A 13979-nucleotide genomic window follows, 5' to 3' on the forward strand; every position below is an offset into this window, starting at 1 on the left:
ACACAGAACCACCATGTTAAATCCAATAACAATACCAAATTTCAGAAAAAAAGGGAAAAGCATTCAAAGTATAAATAAAAAGGCAAAAATAAAAATCACCTTTACAGCATGTCCGACTTGTTCACATTGCAGCCTCGTTTCAATTATGAAATTGCAAAGACGTTCCTAGAGTAAAAAACAGAAGAAATTGGTAAAAACCCAAAAATCAGAAGAGAGGAAGATAATGGTATGTCAGTTTCAAACAAGCAATTTTTTTTATCATTTTCTTTCATCATAACGTAAATTGGGTATTTTTTTTTTAATTTAGAGACGATGGAAAATGAATTTAAAATATAGTTATGGATGTTTATTTATTGTGTGCCATAGTTTTGATGGAAAATAATGACAAATATAAAAACATTGACTGAAATAGATAATAAATAGTAAAAATGAGTTTTTCTATTTTTTTTCTTTTCTCTTCGTGACCAAATAATTTAAATGTAATATGTGGAAAGAATGATTGGTTAAATGAAATACAATGTTTATGAAAAGTGAAGTAAGTTAAATAAAAGTAATGTTTGAAGTAAAAATATGTGTTTTGTATAATTTCTGTTTAAATAAAATACAATGTTTATATGAAATTGGATACGTTAATTTTCTCTAGTAATGATTACTTTGTCTTCATCTCCAATCAAACACACAAATGAAATTGATTACCTCCACATTATAATCGATTCCAGATTTATCACATAACAAGACAAACACATAGAATTGATTAAATGCATTTCAGAATCGATAACAACACCTTATATTTTGTTTAAAATTTGGTAATTATGAACTTAGACAAGGACAAACATGATAATTTTTCAATTTTCTTCAAATTCGAAAGCTTCAATAGGTGATAAAAGAACATTAAATCTTGTAATTTAACACTTTTCATTTTTCCATATCGAATCGAACATGATTTTAGTTTATAATCTGTTAATGTCATTCTTCTTAAATAGTAAATTGTGTCCAAACGAACACACCCTTAAAACAGTCCAATCTACCGCTATAATATATGTTAACACCAAGTAAAAGGAAAACACAACTAAAAAAATTGAAGAAAAATAAAACCTCTTAAATGAATACTTATTAACACACAAAAAAAAAAATAATTCCAAAATTTCAAAACAAGTTTTAACATACCTAATGTGGATATACTTTGGATATTTTACCACTACATTATATTTCTATATTTATTGTTGAATACAATTGAAAAAAAAAAATTGGAAGATTTGTCGTGAATAAAAATAGAATAAATAGTATTGCAAGCATCGTTAGTCGGTATAACCTTTTCAAGTAATTTGTAAAGGTCAACTGTCAAGGGCAAAATCGTAAATTTACCCTTTAGCCTAAATTAAATAAAGAAAGTCATAAATATTTATTTTCGGTATTACGCATGAAAAATGGTTAGTACTTCAATAATTTCGGTATTTATATAACTAATGACAAATTTACTTGCTATTTATTGTTTGATTGAACATCTAGGATATCATTAAAAATAATTAAAGATTCAGCAGTTTTCTATTAAAATCATATAAATAATATAATATATAGGTATTGTTTTTGAGTAATATTTTAAACTTTTATTTTAATAAAATATGATACAGTTAATAATATAAGTATTGTGTAAATAACATTCTAAAGACGACTGAAGGTGAGCAATTATAGTATTATATATAAGGCTTCTCCATATTTCTTTTTACATGTGTGTGGGGGTGGATTTAATGAAGGCGTTGAGTCCGTGCCTCAGACAGAGTCAGCCTCTGTGTTGGAGAGAGAAAGAGAGAAAAGTTAGAGAGAGAAAGAGAGTTGTGATTTGTGAAGCACACAGGATCTGAAAACGTGTCACTGACAAGACTTTGGAACATCATGGTTAGTCAGCTATATCTTCATCTAATGGCCTTGGGTGGTTTTATGTGTATGAACGCACCTTTGCTCTGTTCAATTTCTTATCTTTTTAATTTTTCTCCACTTCTTCAAAGTTCTTTGCTCCTTATTTATTTTTTCCTTCGCCGTGTTTGGGGTGTGGGAAACTTCGAGACCCTGGTGTTTTTGGATATGGTTCGTAATCTTGAATTTGAATTCTTTTTTCTTCCGGGTTTCTTGTTCGCCTTTCAAAGCTTCTGTCTCTTGGTTTTGTAAAATTTATATTTGGGTAGTCCCCGACGTGTTTCTTGCTGTGTAGTTTTGGGAACTTGCAAGGACATAAATAAATTTATGTTTTGGTTCTAGAATTCTTTTGGAATCTTGTTATTTGGTTAGCAAGAAAGTCGGTAGTCTAGAGCTTTGATCTATTTTTCTGCTCTTTAAAGATCTCGTTATGTTGTTTGATCTCAGCGTTTAGAAAGAAGACCCCTCTTTTTCTCTTGTGTGCTTGTTTGTCTCAGCCCCCCGTGCGTGTGAAGGGGTATTTTATTCGATTCATGGCCTAGTAAATTCTGCACCAAAAAATAGGGAAATCAGATTCCACATATAGTTGAAGTTAGTATAAAAAGAAGAACCTTCAGCAAGCCTTTTATTTTGGTTCAGTTGCTCCTATGTTAAGTTAGATTGAGGAGAAACAAAAATTAGGTCTAAAAACCCTTCAAAAACATGTTTCTGACTAAAGTATGGAATTTTAGCCTTTAGGTCCATGTGGGGCTTTCTTTTATGAGAATCTTTGGTTTTATTTTTATTCATCCACTTTGTGCTTAACCCAATCTGTCTTCCTTCTCTTTTGCTTCTCGATCACTGAGCATCGAAGATGGAATTTAAAATGAAGTTTGGTTTATTTGCAGCTCGTCACTCTTCTAAGGTTTCAGTTGTGAGATCCTCTTGGTGACTAGAGTGGAACATTTATTGTTTTAGTGGCTCTTTGGTTATATATTAAGTTCTGGGCTGTGAGTATATCAGTAGAGATGTCCTTCCGCAGCATAGTTCGTGATGTAAGGGATGGAGTGGGAAGCCTATCTAGGAGGAGCTTTGAGGTGAGGCTTCCTGGCCATAACAGGGGCAAGTCACGCAGTTCGGTCCACGAGTTGCAGGAGCAGCCAGCGGTTATACAGAACAGCCGGTGGGCTAGCCTTCCCCCTGAGCTCCTTCGCGATGTTATTAATAGATTGGAAGCAAGCGAGAGTACATGGCCTGCTCGTAAGCATGTCGTTGCATGTGCTGCCGTGTGCAAGTCCTGGAGAGAAATGTGCAAAGAAATTGTCAGCAGTCCTGAATTCTGTGGGAAGATCACTTTCCCTGTTGCCCTGAAGCAGGTAGACTTTTTGTTCTTCTATCCTGTGCCTAAAATATGTGTAAAGTATTTTGCTTTATGTATAAAGAATATGAAATTTGTTCCATGACCAAAGTTTACATTTTTATGCTTCGTTGACTCTTGTCTTGTCTGCAGCCTGGGCATAGGAATGGAACCATCCAGTGTTTCATTAAGAGAGACAAATCTAAGCTGACATACCATCTCTTCCTTTGCCTCAGTCCTGGTAAGCTTTCCTATGTTGACACTAACATATATGAATTTATCTGATCATCTTGTTTTGTTCTTTCTTTAATTTTTGTGCTTATGGCCTCTGGTATTGATATATTTATTGACTTTTTCCTTTATCAATATGAGCCGTGGTCACCTTTGAACGTAGAATTTATTGCTGTTTCTTTGATTTTTGGTTCAGCTTAATTGCTTGTGATGTTCATTTCTATGTTTGGATTGGTGAAAAATGATGGAATGGGGTGGTTGTTTTTGAAATGTAAGCTTTGCTACCTTAAACTCGATCTTACAGCTTACTTGTGGCATTGGGAATTGTTTTTCCAAATTCAATTTTTATCAAAACCTGTTGTTGTTAATGCAATTTAGATAGTAGTGTTCGAATATGATGTTCAACTTCTTTGTTGTGGCCACTTACAAACTTATTGTGTCGTTTTATTGTAGTTTATGAAAGTAAGTAATAACTACTGGGGCTCAAGTTACTTGAGGGTTGGGTGCTGATGTCACTTCTAGTTTATTCTGGTCATATGATCCATTCAAATAATTCAACCTTGTTCCGATCATCATTTCAACTTGGTGTGTGTTTGGCTTGTTAGCTTTGCTAAAGTTTTAATGGTGTGTGATGCATGTCTATGCTTAGGTTGACTTTAATTACGAGAGAATAGTTCATGCCTTGCCTATCCTACTTGTTTTATTGGTTGAAATGTTTTCTATGCTAGGACGAGTATTGAGTTGACAAATGTCTTGCCGTTACACTATGCTGTAAATATGCATTTAGTAATTTTATGTTCCTGGCTATCATTGTTTTTGGGGCCTGTTCTGGACTGATAAATGTGTTCGTGCAGCCTTGCTTGTTGAAAATGGAAAGTTTCTTCTCTCTGCAAAAAGGACCAGAAGAACAACTTGCACGGAGTATATTATATCAATGGATGCAGATAACATATCGAGATCTAGTAGTACTTACATTGGAAAACTGAGGTAAGACTTAATTTTGGGACTGCTTGACATTCATTTTTGCATTAACAGTGATGGGTACGACAATTTTTTGGTTGTTACTGACTTGTACAAGATCTAAATTTATGCATAAGTTTTTACACCATCATTCAAGAAACTACAAATCAATTGTTTCTTTACTTTGTAGTCATCATGGACTTACACTGTATTAATTTTTGGTTGTTCCAGGTCAAATTTTCTTGGCACCAAGTTCATAATTTATGATACACAACCACCTTACAACAATGCTATGCTGTCTCCACCTGGGCGAAGCCGTAGGTTTTCGAAAAAGGTTTCTCCAAAGGTCCCTAGCGGCAGCTACAACATTGCCCAGGTGACGTATGAGTTGAATGTTCTTGGTACTAGGGGTCCGCGAAGGATGAATTGCACGATGTACTCCATTCCTGCATCATCCCTTGAGCCTAATGGCGTTGTCCCAGGCCAGCCAGAGCTCCTTTCTCGCCCCCTTGAGGATTCTTTCCGCAGTATATCCTTCTCAAAATCAATTGACAATTCAACAGAGTTTAGCAGCTCTAGGTTCTCAGAAATTATGGGAACCGGTAATGAAGACCAGGAGGGAAAGGTGAGACCTTTAGTTCTCAAGAACAAGTCCCCAAGGTGGCATGAACAGTTGCAATGCTGGTGTCTCAACTTTAGAGGAAGAGTCACCGTTGCCTCTGTTAAGAATTTTCAGCTGATTGCTGCTGCCCCACCAACCGCCGCCACCACGGTGCCTGTAGTAGGATCAGGACCTTCTCTATCCCAGCCAACACAGTCTTCTTCTGACCATGACAAGATTATTCTTCAGTTTGGCAAGGTTGGCAAGGATATGTTTACAATGGACTACCGATACCCCCTCTCTGCATTTCAGGCTTTTGCCATATGCTTGACTAGCTTTGACACAAAATTGGCTTGTGAATAGTTTACAAGAAATATATGTGTGGTAAGAGAAGTAGAATTTAATCTTCATTTTAGATACTGGTAGGAATGTTGAAGCTTCATTAAGTCATTGTTCTCCTCACGGTTAAACTGTAAAGTATGGAACAATCTCTGCCCAATGTACCTTTTTTCTTTTTGCTGTTCTTTTTCTTTTGAACATTTTTCCTTTTTTCTTGCCATTGCTCCTTTCTTTCTGATAGTCAATTTATGCTTTATAGTTATCTTTGTCAAACTTTGATGATGTAGATTTCCATACTTTGTGTAAATATGTAATGAAATTGTCGCCCAGAGGTATTTATGAAAAATAAGAAAGTATTGTGACTATAGAATTTGTTGTATTATTTTACTGCATTGTTATTGAAAGGAAAAACAAATGAAGGGTCAAGTTAATCGTGCATAAAACGAGTGCAGACATTGCTTTGCAAAGGATGATCCGAAAAAAGTGAGCTCCATCAGTATTTCTGTTGAAATGCTCGTGAAATTGAAAGATGTTATAAGAATCTGCCGAAACCCGAACACATGCTAATAATATTTTTATTTAATTAAAAATGATCTTATCTGATTTGCTGCTTACTTATATCATTTTTTTAACTATAATAGTAATTACTTGTTTTATATTAAGAGAGTATGTTCTCATTTTTTTTAATTTTTATAAGTCTATTTGTAATTGGCTGACTGCCAAGTTTTTAGATATTATTACTATATAATAATTAAAGTCTTCAATTATTCACAAAAATTCTTTAACATTTTATATTTTAAATTTAAACTTAAAATATTTTTATTTAGATTTTAGATAGTAGGATATTTCTAAATAAAATGAAAAATAAATATGGTTTTATTAAAAACGTAATGGTGGAATGTGATTTTATTGAAAAATATAATGGATTTGAATATCTTTCAAAAAAGGACTATTGTCATTTTTAAAAAGTTTAAAAGAAATATTATTTGTTTCAAAACTAAAAGAATTAACAATGCGAATCTTAATAGTATTTTATATCTTTCTTTTATTACCTTGTTATCAGCCTTTCCGTCTCAAAGGAAGAGGTGAAATTAAACAAACTTTTTGTTTTTGTTTATAATGAATAAACATATAGTATTATGCTTCTTTAATATTTTTATGTATTGCATAATTATTTTTCATTTATAGTATTTTTTTTTATTAGAAATGAAACCCAACTCTTAAATAAATACGATTGATTTAAATTTCGAACAACATTTGTCATTCTATTTTGGCAACTTCATGTAGCCATCAATTAACATATAAGGATACAATAAGTATATTTATCAAGTAGATTGTTTATTTTATCACTTCTTGCCATCTTAACCTATTTTATCAATATCTCATCCCACCATATCCAAATGAAAGTTGTTGCACAACAAAAAAATTTCGATGAGACTGTGTCAGTACATCAAAGATGGATGTGGTGATGCACCATTTGGCAAAAAGTTGATATGGATCCTAAATACTCATGAATTCGTTAATGGCCACGTTTAATAGGTTGTCTAGTTTGTTGCCAACATACACCTATGATATAATGGTATATCAAGAGGTGCAACCCAACCACATAGTCCAAAAACTAAAGGACAAACATAAAATCCCCTATACATTTGACCTATACATATTAACACACTTTAATTACACCCCTTTTTATTAAAAGTATGTATATATTGCGGAAACATCATGAATTATCCCAACTAACCCATTACACATTACTTACCAAAATAAAACATCTTCCGTGAACCCAAAAAAATCCACCAAGAAACTATTTTATTCACCCATTATGAGCTGTGGTACACATAGCAAGAACATGGTACATATGGATCATAGAGCATTAGAAAGATGAGAGTTTGTAGAAATACATTTGAGATCTGGTTGAAGAGAAAAGACTGTAAAAAGTAGAACAATTAAAAAGAGTATAGAAAGTATGGTTGTATGATTAATTAAAAGGATAAGATGAGAGCACAGCTAAAATGTTGAACCTGATGACAGAGTTACGAGAAGTGAGCACTGCTTGAGTCTCCTTGAATCATGATTTAATATTGGAGACATGGAGAAAGCACACGAGTGTGTAACTCTCTTCCATCTTCATTTCTCCCTCTTCCATCTTTTCTTCTGGTTGATTCTGAGAGGATGAAAGGTACCTGCTATATAAATGTATGGTGCGCGCCCACGTGGTTTCATGGGGTTGAGAGCAGCAACCCCTCCGTCGGCTCGGTGGGTCTTAAATTATGACCATCAATTAAATACACATATTTCAAAAGTATCAAATAGAAAATGAGAAAGTTAACCTAATGAGTTAGGTTATGATAAGGGATGCAAAGAAAATCCTTACTCAATATATTCGTCGATAAGGGTATAAAATGAATATTATAAATGAATATATGAAGTATATAAATATCATAGTATTTATATTTGTATATATTTATATCCGTTAATCTTTAAATTTTTTTAATGAATTTTTGTTATGTTTTTCAGGTGGCTCACCCTTCAGAGTTATAAGTTTTGGAGGATGCAGAAAAAGCATGTAAAAGATAATTGAATATTTTCATTTTCAATATGTATACTAAAAATAATTGAATTAAAAACAAAATTTACATTGAATGAAAATTGATATGATAGGTTTTTTAGAGTCAGTTTGACTGTGAAGAGGCGACAGATGCATCAAGATATGTTGATAGATTTAAAAGAAAAAATAGTAGATTCGCAATTGATTACTCCAAGCCCTACCCTTTTTCTTCAGATTGATTTTTGCTTCAGATTTCAAACGAACCAGATCTGTGCCTTATTAGCCACAGAAGATTTTGACTGAAAACAGTGGAACTCTTAATCACTTAGATTAAGAATTAAATTAGTGAGATTACACTTTACATGAAGTATTATTTATTGTAGCTCAATTATGACGTGTACAAGTTTTGAAGTGTAGTGAAAGTTTAATGATGAGCTTTGGTAGTCATTATTATATGTTATCCCTGTGAGTGTATGTGTATGAAGAGTTGATACGACAGAATATAGTATAAGATGGATGAAATCATAAACATATGAGGAAGCAAAACTTATTTGAAGGGGCAACTTTCTAATTGAAGGGTAATGCAGAAAGGTGGCTGTTGTAGACCATATGAGTGGATTCCAAATAATTTGTGGTCCCAAAAGAATGTCATGCGCATGTAACAGGAAAAAAAGTAATTTTTTTTTGGTGTTATGGGCTAGGTTGGTGGAGCACTATAGCTAGATTTTCTATCAAAACATGCTACCCCACACAAAAATCCTGAATTTCGTTGGATTTGGACTCACGGGTCGGTCTTTCTCAGTAATATTTTGGAAGATAATGTTGTCACTTAGTTCATACTTTTCTCTTCCACTGTTAGGAAGCACCAAAATTCAAAAAAAGAACCCATATCTACCTTAAGGCGTGTTTCCACACTCCCTGAAACCTAATTGCAAAAATAGGTGTTCCGTGTTAATTTCTTAAAAATAAAAAAGTAGATATAAATACATAGATAAACAGGTATGTGTAACGATTCATGTTACTCCTACTAGCTGTGCCAGAGCACAATGTTATTTTACTGATTTACAATTTCAAATTAAAACTTTAATATTAGAATCAACAAAATTTTGTGTTCAGATCAAATAAGTTTGACCAGCGGAAACATTAAAACATTTTCAACTTGAGGGGTGTTTAAATAGCAATTTGAGGTAGCAATATCAGTCGCTACCAAGTCCATGAACAAAAAAAAGCCCAAATCCAAAACGGCCCGAATACAAAATTCCTCTGGTCAAAACTAAAAGCCTTTGCGTCTTTCTTGTTGGCCTTTCTTCTCCACACTGTTCCAGTTCCACTTTTTCGTTTTTTTCACTCTTCAGTCCTTCCTTGATTCTTCAACGGAAGGTTTTTTTTTTTTTTTTTTTTGTGTGGTTTAATGTATTTGCCCAATTCAAAATGTATTGAACAGTTTTTCATTGGTTTTTGACTTGTCATTTGCCTTTTTACCTAACCATCGCCGTCGCCACCGCCACCTACGTTTTTGGTCATGCACACACACGTGTGTGTATGTGTGTGGTTGTCTGTAAAGGCTTTTGATGAACGCCATTGTGTTAAAACTCCATGATTTATTCTTATGCTATGGGATCTGGGATCTGATGGCATTTTCACGGTTTTACCTCAGTTCACCGATTTTTTTATCATAGAGGTTTGTTCTGTTTTTATGAGCCTGATGATTGAGTAGCACTGTGTATGCTCTGTGAGATCATGAAGTTAGATTTTCCTCCGCCGTCTTCGTTATTGTTTGGTGTTTTCTACATCTTTTGTACTTTCGTTTCTCGATGGTTTGCATTTGGGGAAACCCTATTAGTTTGACGGTTAATATGCCAATTTAAACCTGTTAGATATTTAAATTTGAAAGAATTTGTTAAGCATGAAGCAGAGTGACCTAAATTTTGGTCTAGGGTTTTCTGGTCTGAAAAAACATACTTACTGTTTCAACTGGTTCAATTGACATGCGGCTGCCTTCTATGCTACCCCATGATGGATAAATAGTCTATTGAACGGCTACATGGTTTTGTTCGTAACTGGATCTGCACCATTCTCTTCCTCTTTCTCTCTCTTTTTGTCTCTCTCTACGTCTGCGTGTGTGAGCGCGCACGTCTATTTTTGCACTCTATGCATACTTGCATACATATATATATATATACATAAACTATGTTGAGATGGTGCAAGAAGGCTGTGAACGAAGCCTGTTATAAAGCTGTAGATGATCTGTCTTTAGCTATGAGATCTGAGGGTTATGCGCTCTATTTTATTTGGCAATACTTGTTTTCCATTTTCTAAAGCAATTTTTCTATTGCTCTTATTAGACATGCTAGCAGACTTACACAATTTTGATTAACATCTGAAATGCATTTGAAATAATCAGGAGAAAAGTGCCGAGGAGATGTTTTATGTATACTAACTTTAACTGTTTTATATTAATTCGGTAGTCATGGAATCATTGTTCGTTTTTATGGCCATAAGAACAATCCCAAGTCTTTCTCCTTTCTTTTGTTCTGGATTAGCTTTATAGCATTCACTAGTTTATGATCTAAGCCAATGCTATTTTTAAGACGTTTCACAAAAATTCTGTTTTCTCTTTTTCTACAGCAAGCATTGGCTGTAAATGCTATCCTTTATGTCGTGTTGAGGTTATGTAGTAGTTTGTTCACCCATGTTGAGGTAATCCATTCTTGTTCACTTGTGTGTTGCCAGGATATTGTGGGTCTTGTCTGCACTATTTTATTTCGCATTCAACTGATTAAGTTGATAGTGTCATTTTAATTATACTTTGTCATGTACTAATAGTTACAAGTCTCTTTAGTATCAATCATATTATTTTCATGAGCAAATCTTTCTTCCTCTTTTTTTCATTATCATATAACCTTTGGTCTCCCAATGACTAATGTCCAGGTCGATATTTTTTGTTATGATTGAGTGTCATTGTCATATTTCTTGTGATCGCGCAATGATGAACGCTCGTTGTGAGATATGGTACTTTGAATATTGTTCAAAGCCTTTCCATCTTTTCTGCCTTTCTTTCTACTGACGTCACCTACTCTGCTACTGCTTCTCTTCTTTCTCTTCATTCCCTTTGTTGTTGTTACTGCTGCTGTTATTATTATTATTATTATTATTATTATTTATTAGTATTAGTTTTATTGCTGGCGGCAAGTAGAGATGACGGAGGTTGTGGGGTTTTAGTGCCAAGATGGATGTTGAAAGGCTTTTATATGGATGTTGAAAAAGTAGTACCAATAGGAGTTATCTGAGTGCGCAATACTACTTTTATCTGTTATGCATTCTTAGTGTAATGGGTGTGGCATTGATCAAATATTGCCCATGTTCTTTTTATGCCTTTTGTTTTTCCTGAAGTTTTTGCTGACTTGATTGTCCGTGTGCATCGTGATGTCTTGTCAGTGGTGTTAATTTTTTTTTCTGAAGAGGTTCACATCTATATTGTGAATCTGTTTAAGTCGGACATGGTAACTTTTTGAAGTTATGTTCAGTGGTCGAGTTTGATTAGCGGCTATGATGATTCTTGCCCTTTCATGTTCATGTGTATTGATTGATGAAGATGATATAAAATGATACAGTGCTTTTAACCCAACAATGTCGTTGTTGAAATAATATATAGACATGAAAGCTGGTTTCGTTAATTAACTTTAGTAGCAGGAAAGCTGGTTTCGTTAATTTACTTTTCAGAGTTGTAATATTATTTTTAAAGAAACAATCAATCGCTGATTAACTATTTTTCTTTTGTGGATTCTCGTTTCGGCTAACAAATCGTTAGGTTTTTATATAAACACTATTACAAATTTTATATTGATTTCTTTCTCCAATTTAATTATTTTGATAGATGATAAATGACTTAATGTTGGTGGGTTGGAGAATTGAGGTGTTGCAATAAAGATTAAACTAGCGTAAGGTATGTCCATAATACATATAAAGGCTACGCCATGGTCAGTGATCGTCTATGATCGGCTTCACGTGCTCGGAAGTGATTCGTGAGAATTTAAGCGTTTCTTGACCTGTCTGAACTGAAGCATGTCTCCTTGTTTGCTGGTCATTAATTACTATGGATTTTTTGGTCGCTGTTGAGTGCTTCAATTTCTGGAAACCATCAAAGTCAAAGGTCACGGAGGGTTGCTATACCATGGGGATGATAAAATCGAATACGCTGTCTTGTTGGAAAATTATACTTATTAGAAGTAGTGGTAGTTATAGATATGGAACAAACAAGAGAAAAGGTCGCAATAGCGAGACTCTTGTATTTCAAAGGTAACCAGCCAACTGCTTATTGAGATAAATTAGGGGGAATTTGAATACGTATATTTTAGTGGCTCCCCCGGAAGAAAAGCCTTCAAATGGTCAATCGATTTTAGAGCTTGTGTTCATTTCTTCACATTTACTAATTCGCCTCTCGTTTTTTAAATTTTCTACATCCAAAAACGCAATGTATATTATGATTAACATCTAGTGCTGTCAAGTTGGTTCTAACTCGTGAGTCAACTCAGCCCGAGTTTGAGTTGGGTTTGATAAAAGTGTAATTTTTTAAGTGGGTTAGTTTTCAACCCGGTTCATTTAGAATCCGACTCATCCGAGTTGAATATGTGGTGAGTCGGGTTGGTTCACCAACTCATCTAATTTAATTTAATTATTATTTTTTATTATATGATAGGTGGGATAAAAAAGATAGTTTCAAGAGAGAAATATATATTATAGATTTAGTTATTCAAGACTTTAATATTATAAATGGACAAGTGATATAAAAATTATTAATATTAAAAACTTATTTGTTCGTCTTTTGTGCTTGTTTTTCGATTATGTTTGGATTGTATGATATTTTTTTTTATTTTGTATTGCTTTTGGAGTTTAACATTATTTTAGAATGAAATTTATTTAGATTTGAATTAAAAAAGTTATAATTTTTTTATTTAAAAAAAATATAATTATGTGAACTGGTGAGTCAACCCATTTAATCCATCAATCTATGACGGGTCAGTTGAGTTCAAATTTTTTTAGTTTGCTAATAAGTGAGTTGGGTTGGGTTGGTTCAGTGAACCCTTGTTCACTTGAATAGATTGAGATTGAATTTGGAAGTAATTTTTTTTAATTTGTCACATCAATCAAATTTTACATTAATTCTCACAAACTTTATTTTGAAATTCACTCTCATCTACCTCAAAAATTCACTCAAATAAACAACAAAAAATTTACCTTCAAATCCTCTCAAATTCATTCAATCACTTTCTCCAAATTCATTCAAGTGAACAAAGCATAAGTGACCAATCCATAGTGGACCGACAACCGGATTGACTCGGATGATCCGTTTTGAGAGCTCTGTTAACATCATATATTACTTAGAATTATATTATTTTAGGTTAAATGTTATTAATTTTAATCATATTTGGTGTGATTTTATTTAAAAATGAAAACAATGAGAGTACAACTTGACAACCACGTCATTTTAATATACTTTTTCCTCACAATTTGTTCAACATACTGCTTTGTTTTATTAAGTATCTATTATTCTTTTTTCTATCTCTCTTATCCTCTTTTACAATTTGATAAATTATGTATGTATGTATATCTGTTTTATGGTTAACTGCATGGATATTGTCAAAGAAGGCCAGAAACGGTAGCTAGTGTATATTGCCAAATGTAAGAGGAGTGAGTGACCCTCTCGTACTTATGTCCTCCTGATTCCCTTTACCAATTGCGTTTTTTAATTTGATGAATGATTAAATAAAAAAATAAAATGACTATTATACTTCTGAAGTTGATATTTTTATTTTACAATAGCTAACTGTGCAAAGTGAGATTGATAAAAGCTAGTGTTTAATAAGAGTCACACATTACTGGAGTTCTTAATGCTGAGTGAAAATAAAATTATATAATATTTTATTTATATATTTAATGAATATGAGCAATAATCATAATTTAATTCCCCCCGGGAATATATAAGAAAATGAAAAGGGAATTTACGATCCCATTTACTACGATGACCTTTTTTATATATTTAGGATTTA

General features: G+C 33.2%; 1 protein-coding gene and 1 long non-coding RNA gene across 5 annotated transcripts; both read left to right on the forward strand.

The window, feature by feature from the left end:
- Positions 1–1717: 1717 nt before the first annotated feature.
- Positions 1718–5566, forward strand: LOC108326384 (tubby-like F-box protein 8). Of its 4 annotated transcripts, none has more exons than XM_017559872.2 (5): positions 1718–1896; positions 2802–3269; positions 3404–3491; positions 4336–4468; positions 4673–5566. In XM_017559872.2, the coding sequence occupies exons 2-5, from the start codon at positions 2922–2924 to the stop codon at positions 5403–5405; spliced, it is 1302 nt and encodes a 433-aa protein (XP_017415361.1). In that variant the 5' UTR covers positions 1718–1896; positions 2802–2921; the 3' UTR covers positions 5406–5566. The 4 variants fall into 4 exon arrangements, with proteins under 4 accessions (XP_017415361.1, XP_017415362.1, XP_052730986.1 ...); XM_017559873.2 differs by lacking the exon at positions 1718–1896 and adding an exon at positions 1926–2085; XM_052875026.1 differs by lacking the exon at positions 1718–1896 and adding an exon at positions 2115–2179.
- Positions 5567–9165: 3599 nt separating this feature from the next.
- On the forward strand, positions 9166–12362 carry LOC108324260 (uncharacterized). Its single transcript, XR_001831765.2, has 2 exons — positions 9166–9610; positions 11807–12362. It is a non-coding gene; the product is annotated as an uncharacterized LOC108324260 (long non-coding RNA).
- Positions 12363–13979: the final 1617 nt, after the last annotated feature.

The sequence above is a fragment of the Vigna angularis genome, chromosome 3 (assembly GCF_016808095.1).
Source record: "Vigna angularis cultivar LongXiaoDou No.4 chromosome 3, ASM1680809v1, whole genome shotgun sequence".
NCBI lineage: Eukaryota > Viridiplantae > Streptophyta > Magnoliopsida > Fabales > Fabaceae > Vigna > Vigna angularis.